Here is a 12904-nt window from a genome sequence, read left to right on the forward strand (position 1 = left end):
AATGTAATTTTGGAAATAATAGGAACCATATGGTACTTATAGTTTTTGAAAAAAAAAAAATCGTATTGGTTCCGTAAAATTCGTTTTATTAATTATGGTTTATGAAAAAAATTCTCCGTGAAGCCTGCGTGGTCCTTCCAGAATTGTTTATTCTATTTTATTGAGAACAATTGTTTCTAGAATCTTGTTCCTTTTCCACTCTCATCTCAACTTGTCTCGTCTCTTTATATAAACCCTTCTGAGCGATTCCTTCCGTGAAAAACAGACAGAGACAGAACAGAGAAAGAGCCGAGAGAGAATCGAAACCTCTTCTCTTCACGCTGTTCACTTCAGGTTATCATCTCTCCTATTTTGAAATCTTTGATTTTTCGTCGAATTGCGGTAGCGAAAAGCTTCAGATTTTCAAAGGCTAAAAAGAAAGAAACCAATTTAACAAAAAGCTTCAGTGCACGTAGGATCAATTACTAATTTTACAAATAAAGTCCATAATTCTTTGATGGTAAAATTAAAGCCCATACGGGATAGAGTGCTTAATATAGGAAGGTGCATCCATAAATGAAGGTTTGACAACTCTATACTTCATATATAATCAGTAACTGTTGTTAAAATATCTATGAAACTAAAATAAAAAAAGATGCATTTTTTAAGTTAGAATGATATATCAATACATATTAATTTTTATCAGAAAAGATAAAATGAATATATAAATATAGCCTTGCTTCTAAGGTGCATTTTGTCTCTCTTTCAGGTTGCAATTCAAGTTTGTGTAGAAATTTCTTCTAGATTTCATGGATTCTAAGGTATGAAATTGCTCAAAATTGATCATCTATGGATATCAGTCATAGAATAGAGGGAAAGTTAATAAAGAAGAAGATGTGTTCCTAGAAGCAACATGCAAGTTTGTTATATTTTTGTAGTTAAGATTGAAAATCATTGGTGAAATATAATATTTTGTCTAATTTTGAAGCGGGCTATGAATGGGTCACCTTTTGACAAAAGGATAAAGATCGTATTTGTATTAGGTAAGTTTTCTCTTCCTGTCCTGCATGATGAAAAAACGATTCATTAATTACATGCTATATTCCCATGTAAATTATCTTATTTGAAAATTTACGCCATCTAGAACTGAGGTACATGGGGATTCTGTGGGATATTTCGATTGGTGGATTACAGTGGAACCATACTAAATTATGATTCTTTCTATATTTTTTCTAAAATTACAGTGAGCCATCTAGAGTTAATCTGTGAATTTTTTATAGGTGGGCCGGGGAGCGGTAAAAGCACACAATGTACTAAAATTGTTGAACACTTTGGCTATACACACTTTAGCTCTGGCGACCTTTTACGCGCTGAATGCAAGTCAGGCTCAAAAAATGGGTACTTTTGCATAAAGATCCCTTCACCGTTCATTATAATATCATGATATTGCATTTTTTTTTTGTATGGTTGACTTTGTTATGTTTTTATTTTATTGTTTTGCTCATCTTTATGCAGAACCATGATACAGAATTTAATGAAGGAAGGGAAGCTGGTCGATTCAAGTATTATAGTTCAATTGATCCAAAAGGCAATGCTTGAGAGTAAAAATGACAAGTTTCTGATTGATGGCTTTCCTCGAAACGAAGAGAATCGCATTGCATTTGAGAAAATAGTATGTCTTTTCTTCAACCCTATTTTACCATATTACCATTTCTGTACTATCACATGCTACCAGGTATGGGCTTGGTATTATCTCGACAGTCAAAGTTAGAAGTTGGAAAAATATATTTCAAAATTTGTAGGTCAATATTGAACCCGAGTTGTTACTGTTTCTGGATTGCCCTGAAAGTGAGTTGGAAAAACGGCTTCTGTCTCGCAATCAGGTGTGATTTAGTTCCTCTTTTTCAATAATATTATTTTTATAATGACACTAATTTACTATTATTTCTACACTATTATTGTCCTCGTCATCCATTGCCAAAATTTTGTTGTTATTTGTTTTTTTATAGGGAAGGGAAGATGATAGTGTTGAGACCATAAAGAAGCGTTTCAAAGTCTTTACGGAGTCCACTTTACCAGTTGTTAATTACTATGAACAAAGGGGAAAGGTCAGAAAGGTAAATTCTATTTTGCTCAATCTATGTTTTGATTGTATAACTTCCTTTTAGTTTAACAACATGTCAATAACAAATAAGCTTCAAACCTAACAAACTTGTTGTTTACTCCTGCATGTTTGTTTCTATGTATCCTTTATTTGAAAATACAGGTCAATGCAGCAAAGCCACCAGAAGAAGTTTTCAAGGATATTAAGGCCATATTCTCTTCATTTCAACAAGTATAATTGCACTTTTTCTCATTTATTTGAGGTTTATCAGTATAAATGCATTAAACAAATGCAGGTCCACTATTTGCTATTTTCAACTTTATTTGGAATATACCCAATTCTACCATCAAAGAATTGGGAATTAAGTTTTTAAGTTTGCAGAACTGGCAAATATGCATGACTAATTAAACACGAGTTATTGCTTATTGGTTCAGAGAACCGAGTAATCCATTATATTATGTGCATTTATTTGGTAGGGAAATCATATAGGCTACCAGGATATTGCCATCGAAGGAAAACCTGAGCATTCAGCTAGTCTGATTGAGCGCTGTCTCCCCTTTCTATGTATCATTAGTATTTTGTTATTTTTATTTCAGTTCTTGCTTACAAGCAGACAGCTGTATACTTTTCCACACTAAGGGTTGAAGGATATTGAAAAGGAAATAAAAAATAATTGCAATTATAGATTCTTATGGAACTGCAAGCATACATAGGATAATAGACTGTATTAGTCATAGGTACAATCAGATAAGCAAAATATATATTTTTTAGTTATTTTACTTGTTCCTGTTCTTATACTTATAGGTTGCTTGAGTGTGCATGAAAGAAAATGAAGACAGATTCCACGGTCTCTCCTCTCTCTCTCTCTCTCTCTAGCACACATACACATACACATACACTCATGAAAAAGGGATTTTTTTTTTGTTGTAATTTTTTTTTTTTTTTTGGTTATTTCCAAGGAAGTGTTGCTGAGTGTACCACTTTTGCTTCTTATGCAGGTTTGAAAAATCTAGGATTTCTCTTGGAAGATGACTGTAATAAGATATGGATAGTTTGGAATTGAATTGCTTATCTCCTTAAATGAATAAATTTAAATGTGAGTGTATTCCTTTTTGTTTTGTAAATAGGGGATATGATGTTACCACTGATGTAAACCCTCAAAAGTTCTTCTTTTCTTTGTTTGGTTTGTTAATAGAATTATGGATTTTGCTTTGTCTGTATTTGTCAGGTTCTGGATTTCAATATATCATTCAAATTACACCTGCTAACAATGTGCATTATTTAGAACAAGAAACTGACGATTAAATCTACTTGAACCAAAATAATTATTTACCTATAAAAAAGCAATTGGTTGCTCATTATGCGTGAGGAATAATTGTCTGCCTTTGCTCTTTTCTGGTTTTTCATACGCCTCGGTATAAATGTCGAGACATTGCCACACTGGTCATTTTCATCTAACAATAAATTGGGAGGAAATTCAGTGGCGTATTAGTAAGATTAATTGCCATACACTCAGATTAACATTGGACTGTATCAATTATATTACTCAATTTCAGGGGGGTTTCAGAATTACACACTTTGGTGTGGTGGAAAATCAACCTACCTCCCAAAATTAAAGTGTTCATGTGCTTATTGACTAAACATAAAATCCTGACCAAACATAATTTAGCAAAGAGGGGATGGGGCGGAAGTACTAAATCTAAATGCTATTTTTTGTGATCAAGTGGAAATTATAGACCATTTATATATTCTTACAATGTTCTCTAGTTCGACATGTTTAGTTTTGGATGGGAGAGTGTCAGAACCTAATTGAGAATTGGTCTACTACTATATATACATGTTATCATGAGTTTTGCTATTGCTTTACCACCTGCAGAAAGGAAGAATGGATTGATGCCTCAAAATACTTAACTGGTTACATTTGTGGACAGGCTCAAGCAGAAGAGACACAGGAGCAGATGAAAGAATGGATGCCTCAAGACACCAGCCACATTCCTCTAAAATTCTTGGGATGCCAGTAGAGATGGGCAAGTGGTGGCTCAGATTTCTGATGATGAAGAAAATTAACTTCCTGGCGCTTTACTGTTTTTAGTTAGTTGTTTGTTAAAACAATTTGCTTTTGTTTGTGTGTGGTAACTACTTGAACTTGAACTGCAAAGTAGGCTCCATACATTGGCCTGTTGGAAAAGTTTGCTTTTGTTATTTACAAATTTCAATCAATGAAACGGGCTATATCATTATTTTTCACACAACAAAAAAGATCAATTCTTTTTAATCGCATAAAATGTTACACTTGTAATTACATAAATAAATATTTTTCATTTATGAATGCATTTCAGCACATAGGTTAGAGTACGAATAATGGAAGTCCACATCCAGTTACCCTAGTGTGATGGTAGGCAGCAGATGTGGCATAGCATATGTGCTGTGCGCACCATCCAATTCAAACGCTTACATATCTTTGGAATCTGATTGTGAACTGTCAGATTCTAATTGTATGGAGCCTATAAACTATGGCATATTCAATGTATAGTATTTAGTTCTTATCTAATGTTACCCTATATTCCCATATCATATCTGATAGGTATCATATCCCCGTATTGATATCGTTGTTTTAATAATTACCGTATCACCATATATGTATCGTATCCAATATGATACCCGTACCCTTATCCATGCAACATAGATTGTCCCAATATAATGGTGCAGTGCTGCAGTGTGCTCTGATGAAATAATTTAAGCTAGATTGACATGTAGATTTAAATTGTTTCAAATTGAAGAGTGTAATAAAATAATTGTCAGAAATTAGAACTTCAGAGCAGTTGGTCATAAACAGAATTCGCTGATATTGCTGGCCTGGGTTTTTTGTTCTTTTAATTGAGGCCCATAGGCCTATTTCTGTTCCGGCTTGTATTGGGCTTAAACCAGCAATGAACACATATTATTTTATTTATAAGGAAAAAGAAAAAAATTCAAAGAAAGCTCTGATTAAAAATCCATAACCCAAACCCGAATAGAGGCTACACCGCGTCCTCACTCCTCCAGCCTCCAGGAAGAACCCTCTCCTCCTCTCTCTCACCCCTTGTCGCAAGGCGGCGAAAATGGCCACGGCAGTAGCAACACCAGCCGATCTCAGCCATTCAAACTCTAACTCTAACCCAAATAATGGCGACTATCTGATTAACGGAGGGGGATCGAACGCATCGTCCCAGAAGAAGAAATCGCGAGAAAGCGAGCGCCGCCGTCGAAGGCGGAAGCAGAAGAAGAACAAAAACAGCTCCGCCAACGCCACCGGAGATGATGAAGACAGTGACGCTCTCATGGCCGACGACGACAGTTCGAAGGAGAATAACTATCCCAATAATCACAAGGTACTATTTCAGTTTCTTCGTTATTTCTCGAATTTAGGGTTTGTACCTGTCTGATTTATTTTTAACCTACTTCAGGTGGATTTATTGGTAGAAGTGGAGTATGTGCCAGAAAAGGCAGAAGTAGATGCAAGCTTTTTAGAGGATTTCAAGAGCGTTTTTGAAAAATTTAGCTTCAAGGAAACTGATCCAATATCAGAAGAAGACGCAAAGAAGGAGGAAGCTTCTGATGCGGCAAAAAATAAGGATGATTCTGATTCTGATGAGGAAGAACAAGAAGGCCAACAAAAGAAGGACGGAGCTGTTTCCAACAAGAAAAGGAAGGTCAGAAAGCACTTTTCTTTATTTTTTTTCTTTTCAAATTTTCTTTTGGGTTACTCTGGGATTTTTGTTAATATCAAAATTTTCTTACTTTTTGCAGATACAAAGGAGAATGAAGATAGCAGAGCTGAAGCAAATATGCTCGAAGCCTGATGTTGTTGAGGTCCTATACTTTGATACTTAATGGAATTTAAATGATTGGTAATTAAACTTGAAGGAAAGTTGATTATGGGCTGTTCGGCAACAAAGGATTAAGCCTCCTTAAGTCTTAATCCGTTTCCTTTAGCTTCCTTAGCCGCTTAATCCTACCGAACACTGGTTCCTTAGCGTGGATTAAGAACACCTCCTTTAGCTTCCTTTTGCTCGGATCTTAATCCTCTGCCCCGACTTTACGGCACCCATGCCCCTTCCTTTAGCTTCCTTAGCTTTTACCCACTTAGCGCTCCTTAAGCTCTTAATCCTTTGTTGCCGAACGGCCTCGTAGGGATTTATCTGTTAAATAATTGGGAAACTACAGCTGAAGACGTATCAGACAATTTTCATATTAATTAAATTTTAACAAGATTTTGGGATCTTGGACCATGCTAAGTTGCCTATTGAATTTTGTCTTCTAGGTCTGGGATGTGACAGCATCAGATCCGAAGTTGCTGGTTTATCTAAAATCATACCGAAACACAGTCCCTGTGCCAAGACACTGGTGTCAGAAACGCAAGTTTTTACAGGTGAATTTCTTCTTTCTGTTTACTATGAGTGACTAGGCATGTGGTGATATAGGGTTTTGAGAATGACTATACATACTTTCGGGGGTGCATCTGAAAATATGCTTGTGTACTATACATGTACACACACATACACATGATATGACATAGTAATACAGTATGGTAATGCATAGATCAGGATTCGCCCCTCTTATGTGTAAATCTAATTCTCTTGCAGGGCTGGAGGTGACCTTGGAGGAGCTGGGATTGGCCTTGGTGCTCGTTACATGCTTTCTTAATAGTACTTGTGCAATTTTTGCATGCATCAAATGCAAATGCACGTCATTTGTCTTTGGTCATGCTCAACCTATACAAGGCTGAGTTCAGTCGGGATTGAATGAATCTGAGCCTTGGAACGAAAGTTGTATTTATTTACTTGACATTGGATTCTAGATTCTCATGGTTGTTTGATTGTTTTTTCAGGGAAAGAGAGGTATTGAGAAACAGCCTTTCCAATTGCCTGACTTCATTGCTGCTACTGGGATAGAGAAAATCAGACAGGTTAGAGTTCTTTTCTCTAGACAATTTCTACATATTTTCTTATATCTTGTGCTCAAGGTGGAGCTAAAATTAAATGCTCATTTTGACCTTTCCAGGCATACATAGAAAAGGAAGACAGTAAGAAACTGAAACAGAAGCAGCGCGAGCGCATGCAACCCAAGATGGGAAAGATGGATATCGATTATCAGGTACTCTTTTACTCGGGATATATTGTATTGAGTTTAACCAGTTGCATGTGCTTCTTAATAATTGCATCTGCCGTCTTGTCAGGTTTTGCATGATGCATTTTTCAAGTACCAAACAAAGCCAAAGCTAACTTCGCATGGTGATCTCTACTATGAGGGCAAGGAATTTGAGGTAACCTTTTTAGTTTTTCAAGTTTGCAGAACATAAATTATCATACTTGGCTTTAATGTACTGCATGTTTATACAGGAATCTTGTAATCACTTATTTAGTTATGAAATATCATGTGGTAAAAAATCATGTTGTTGACCTAATTTTCTTTTTGTTGGGTATTTTGGGCTATATGTTCTGATTTAAACAATTATTGTAACTTTATTCTTTTCTCATTGACAGGTCAAGCTTAGGGAAATGAAACCAGGCATGCTGTCTAAAGAACTGAAGGAAGCTCTTGGTATGCCTGATGGTGCTCCCCCTCCTTGGCTTATCAACATGCAGGTTAATTTTGATGTGAAATTAATTCTAATTGTTGGCTTATCCTACCTTGTATTGCTTTCTGTTGTTCTGATTGTTAAATTGTTTATATAAAATGTATTGATCAGAGATATGGCCCACCACCTTCTTACCCAAGCTTGAAGATTCCTGGCCTAAATGCACCTATTCCTCCTGGAGCCAGCTTTGGTTACCACCCTGGTGGCTGGGGCAAGCCACCTGTGGATGAGGTTTGTTTTTCTCAGTCTTAATACAAAAAATGAGATTTATTATAAGCAAACCAAGTGTATAAGTCAATCCTGACTCTTTTGTTTCTCTAATCAGTTTGGCCGTCCTCTCTATGGAGATGTTTTTGGGGTTCAGCACCAGGACCAACCCAACTATGAGGTACGAGGCAGTCCTCAACTTAAAATATATGTTTTTCTATTTTGATTTGACAAATTTGAAAGCTGGCGAAACATGTGAATATATTTGTGATGAACAAACAGGAAGAGCCTTTACCGGTAGATAGGAACAAGCACTGGGGAGACCTGGAGGAGGAAGAGGAAGAAGAGGAAGAGGAGGAGGAAGAAGAAGAACTTGAGGATGAAGAGGCCATGGCTGACGGCATTGAATCTGTTGACTCTCTTTCTAGCACTCCCACTGGTGTTGAAACCCCAGATGTTATTGACCTCAGGAAGCAACAGAGGAAAGAGCCCTCAGACAAGCAACTATACCAGGTAACTTTTCTTCCTTCCATTCTTCTTTCCCTCTTTTTTATAAATTGTTTCTCTCAATTGCCCATATGCTGTTATTTTGTTGTTTAATTGAATGTTTCCATGTTTTTTTAAGGTTCTTGAGGAAAAGGAAGAGAAGATTGCTCCAGGCACCTTGCTCGGGACAACTCACACGTATGCCACACTTTTCTTGTTTGGTCATTTTCTTCTTTATTTTTTTTTATTTGCATGTTTCTCTTATTGCTTCTTTTGTATAACAGATATGTTCTGGGCACGCAAGACAAATCTGCAGCTAAGAGGGTAGGGATTTCATACTATTATTATTATATTTTTTCTTCAAGTTTTATCACTCTCATTGTTTGGGGTTAATGCTGATTATTAAATGGTTGTGTTTCAGGTTGATCTTTTGCGTGGTCAAAAAACAGACAAAGTTGATGTCACTATTCAACCTGAGGAGCTGGAAGTCATGGATGATGTGCTGGCTGCCAAGTAAGATTTATTTGTTTATCACTGATATAAGTCCAGGGATTTGATTGATGTTAATAACTCTAATTTATTATGGTATTAAAATTGCACAGGTATGAAGAAGCAAGAGAGGTTGAGAAGCTTCGGAATCAAAAAGAAGATTTCAGTGACATGGTTGCCGAGGTTGGTTTTCATTCTCATTCCTATTTTGTACGCTATTTGTGTACTTATCAAGCTGGTTAACTTCAATTTAAAATTCTTTCTTTCTGCTGTAGAATGCAAACAAGAAAAAGCGAAAGCTGGAGAAGGATAGCAAATCCAAAAAGAAGGATTTCAAGTTTTAAATGTTTGGGTGTTATCTTCATTGTACCTGCTTAGTTTTGAGCACTCGGCTGAACTCTAATATATCGGGGGTTCTTATTTTTAGATGTATTTTGTAATGTCATGAGCAGAGAAATTAGGAGATATTTTGATGTACTGTACTTAGAGTGATGAATTATAATTTCTCTTCCTTGCATCAAGATAGATTACGGTATATCATATATATGCGTGTCAAATATTTTGATTATGATTGTTTATGGTTGATATGTTGTGCGCATATTATTGTAATTTTAATATAAGAAATGAGCTTTGGAAACGAAAAGCAATTCTGAGGCAAATAATTGTCAATCCTGAAGACTACAAGCACTTCTTAACTTGTAAAAAAAATAAATAAACCTAATCAGTGTGATATCATTTCACAACTAAATCCATGAGAAGATGGTAAAAGAGCTTTAGTTTCCGGTCTCTGATTTACTGTTTGCATTGCCACTGCTCTTTTTGCGCTTCCTGATTCTTTTTCTCTTGGTCACCGGCTCTTCCTTTCCCTCCTACATCAGAAAAATATTAAGGAGTCCTGATGAGTTAATTGCAAAATCATTCAGAGGGACCAGTTTTGTCATCAGGTAGAGGGCAATAGGGCAACAAGATAATTAATTTACCATATGAATACTAGATTGTTCTTTCAATAATCATAGCATTCCGAAAGTCATTTAAAACTGTCTTCCGGAGGAAAATAAATTTCAGAATTAATTAAAGCTAAACCAACAATATAGGAATGGAGGAAAATACATAAACCTCACCTTATTTTGATTTTGAACTTCTGAAGTTTCAGCCTTTTGCTTTTTCTTCTTACAAGAAAGTGGATTAGGGCCCTGTAGATTATTATTTTAAGACTATGTCATGAATATTTCTAGAAACGTTACAGTGCTTATTGTTAAGTTCAGTGTGTGCGGTATCCAATATTGTTATCCCCATTTTGTAACCAAACCTAATATTGCCTCAATTAACCCTGCAATTGTGCAATTTTGCCATTGGACTGCATTCTGAGCCTTCTCTTCTAGGTAACCTCACTGTGATATATTGCCTTTGCTAAAGTTAACTTCAGGACCATTCAGCCTCATTCAATATAGTTCCTAAGGGATCTTTAACACACAAAAAAGCCTAAAATTTGAACAAAATGGTGCCAGCACAATACAAACAGATTGACACCAGAACTGATTAAAAATTCTAGAAGCTCTTACATAATTATCAAATCCTTTTTTTAAAGTGGAAATCATACCTTTGCCATCTTCCTCTTAAATTGAGGCTTGTCTACTAAACCCAGCGATCTTTTCTTAGAATGCAAAATAATTCTAGCTTCCTCTTCTTGAGTTCCATCAGAATCACCTTCGGATAGATTTTCCCTAGAGGTCTTTTTAAAAAACTTTTGCACCTCAGATTCGGTCATGTGCAAGCGTTTCTCTTCCTCTGACTTTGCAAACTCCCGTTGGCTAAAGGAAGGTTGCTCGAGGAACAAAGAATTTTTTAGCCCATATATAACAGGGACTCCTGGTACCTATTTTACATTCATTTCACAGAAAATTAGAAATCTTAAACCTCATCGAATAGTTGAATTATGCAGAGAAAGATGCGAGTATTAACCTCTCGAAACATTTTTCTAAGATCTGAATCTTGCGTACCAACAAAGAAGTGTTCTGAGTTGTTCTCTCCAATTACTGATTGGATGCAATTGGTACCACTCACCCTTTTTTCATGGTCGCACCTGCAACAAAATTATATCTTAATTTCATGGCAGCCAATACTGAGCTTTCACATCATTCTCTTTACACAGAATCACAGAGAAGTTAATCAACTGGATGTTTCCAGTGCTCTTTTGTATATAAAAAACAAGCCTTTTGCGATTTTTGTTGCAAAACACTCATATTATCTCATATCTGCAACTGACTCAAAAATAAACAAAAACATAACTTAACAAAGAGGCTTCATAAATCAAGTCCTTAGTAAGCTCAAGACCATATATAAAGAGGCTATACATGTGTCCTGATTTCACGAAGTATTGGCTACAAATCATTTAGGTTCTAAAAGATTGACAAGCCATGATCAAACAGCAATTTCCTTTTGCCTAATTCCTCTTCAGTTAACACCTAAATGCATATAGTAAAAAAATCATCAACTGTTACACAACGCCAACTAGTAGGAAACCTTTTCAACATGAACAATTGATTCCTTAATATACCAAACCACACAAAAATAAATACCTAGCAATCATGAGCTGCTTAGCAGCTTCTAACGTTTCCGTATGCGAGGGTCCGAGACTTCTAATCTCCGCAACAATGCACCTGCAAACAAAACCAAAACCAACCACTACTTCATATCTTATTTCCTTTTGATTTACTTATATTCTTGCTGAGAGGTTAAAAAAAAAAAAAAAAAAGGAGACCGACTTGGTGGTGAAGAGGAGGCAGCGGGCGCCGAGGAGGCGGAAGAGAGCGTCGTCGGCCGGAGAGAGTCCGTGCGAGAGGAGGTGGTGCACCAGGGTTCCATCCAGCAGCACCTTGTACGGCTCTCTGAACCCAAAACAGGCCGAATAGAACCGCACCACTTTCCGGTGCCTCTTTTGCTTCTTCAACCTCATTCCCTTCTCTCCTTCACTCTCTTTCTATCCTAGTGCTGTGAAATTGGGGTGGAATTGGAGTGGCAACTGGCGACGGCGGAGTGGAGGCGGTAGAGGGTTTAAGGGTTTGCCTTCGTAATTGGTACGAATTGGAGGCCTTTCCCCATTGGTAATTGGGACTTCTATTTGCAGAGCTGCTTTTACTGCGATGAGAGCTTTGTTAATAATATACAATACCAATTTTCTTAATATGTATCTAGGGGTGAAAATATAGTGGATAATATTCAATCAATCCGTATTCGAAAAATAAGATATGGATATTTAATAGAATATTCACATAAATACAGATACTAATATAATTTTATATTTTAATTATTTGTATCCGAATAATAGTTCATCAATATAAAAAATATATATATTATACATCATTATAATTAGATAAATATTATAAATTTTGGTATTTTTTAATAAGATTTATAAATTTAATAAAAATCCGGTCCAATTCTTATTTGTATAATTTGTATCCGTTTAATATTCAATCCATGTATATATATGTATCCAACATATTGCACATAGACGATTAATTTTGCCCGCCTAGGGCATGCTCGCCCTGCCCGCCTGTGTACCCATGCCTGAGCCCAGGTATAGGTCGGGTACTCGGCTACACGGGTACGGGCAAAAAACGGGCCGGACTCGATTTTTTGGGCAAATACCCGACCATACCCGGACCGACCAAACTCGGACCTGACCATACCCGTACCCGACCATACCCGTACCCGTGTACCTGTGCCCGTACCCGTTGTACCCTACCCGGGTATCCGTACCCGTTTAAATTCAAAATTTCAAAATTTTCAAAATCCCCCCCCAACCCATTTAAATTCTGTTTTTTTTCTGTTTTTTAAATCTGTTTTCTTATTTTTGTTTTCTAATTTCTGTTTTTTAATTTCTGTTTTTTAAATTCTGTTTTTTAAATTCTGTTTTTTAATTTCTGTTTTTTAATTTCTGTTTTTTTATTTCTGTTTTTTAAATTCTGTTTTTTAAATTCTGTTTTAATTTCTGTTTTTTAAATTCTGTTTTTTAAATT

The 12904-nt window shown here is 36.0% G+C and overlaps 3 protein-coding genes across 7 annotated transcripts; 2 read left to right on the forward strand and 1 right to left on the reverse strand.

Annotated features, from left to right (window-relative positions):
- Positions 1-208: 208 nt before the first annotated feature.
- LOC144567211 (UMP-CMP kinase 3-like) lies at positions 209-4126 on the forward strand. 5 transcript variants are annotated; one of them, XR_013515366.1, is made up of 12 exons: positions 210-333; positions 749-800; positions 968-1022; positions 1260-1377; positions 1495-1651; positions 1782-1862; positions 1989-2096; positions 2246-2314; positions 2560-2647; positions 2888-2930; positions 3082-3179; positions 4015-4126. XR_013515366.1 is itself a non-coding variant. In XM_078317293.1 (11 exons), exons 2-10 carry the CDS (start codon positions 789-791, stop codon positions 2914-2916), a joined length of 717 nt encoding a protein of 238 aa, XP_078173419.1. In that variant the 5' UTR covers positions 210-333; positions 749-788; the 3' UTR covers positions 2917-2930; positions 3082-3295. The 5 variants fall into 5 exon arrangements, 4 of the variants coding, with proteins under 4 accessions (XP_078173417.1, XP_078173419.1, XP_078173420.1 ...); XM_078317293.1 differs by lacking the exon at positions 4015-4126 and having other exon boundaries at positions 3082-3295; XM_078317294.1 differs by lacking the exons at positions 2560-2647; positions 4015-4126 and having other exon boundaries at positions 212-333; positions 3082-3295.
- Positions 4127-5062: 936 nt separating this feature from the next.
- LOC144567867 (proline-rich spliceosome-associated (PSP) family protein) lies at positions 5063-9427 on the forward strand. The gene is made up of 16 exons (XM_078318074.1): positions 5063-5454; positions 5530-5775; positions 5873-5935; positions 6387-6494; positions 6954-7031; positions 7127-7219; positions 7302-7388; positions 7609-7710; positions 7815-7934; positions 8029-8091; positions 8193-8423; positions 8536-8594; positions 8681-8720; positions 8818-8909; positions 8999-9068; positions 9161-9427. The coding sequence occupies exons 1-16, from the start codon at positions 5185-5187 to the stop codon at positions 9227-9229; spliced, it is 1791 nt and encodes a 596-aa protein (XP_078174200.1). The 5' UTR covers positions 5063-5184; the 3' UTR covers positions 9230-9427.
- A 104-nt stretch (positions 9428-9531) lies between these two features.
- MEE21 (PIN domain-like family protein) lies at positions 9532-11978 on the reverse strand. Its single transcript, XM_078318075.1, has 6 exons — positions 11651-11978; positions 11465-11545; positions 10848-10968; positions 10486-10761; positions 10007-10078; positions 9532-9754 (listed from the first exon to the last, which is right to left on the reverse strand). Exons 1-6 carry the CDS (start codon positions 11839-11841, stop codon positions 9659-9661), a joined length of 837 nt encoding a protein of 278 aa, XP_078174201.1. The 5' UTR covers positions 11842-11978; the 3' UTR covers positions 9532-9658.
- Positions 11979-12904: the final 926 nt, after the last annotated feature.

The sequence above is a fragment of the Carex rostrata genome, chromosome 16 (genome assembly GCF_964058835.1).
Source record: "Carex rostrata chromosome 16, lpCarRost1.2, whole genome shotgun sequence".
Lineage (NCBI taxonomy): Eukaryota > Viridiplantae > Streptophyta > Magnoliopsida > Poales > Cyperaceae > Carex > Carex rostrata.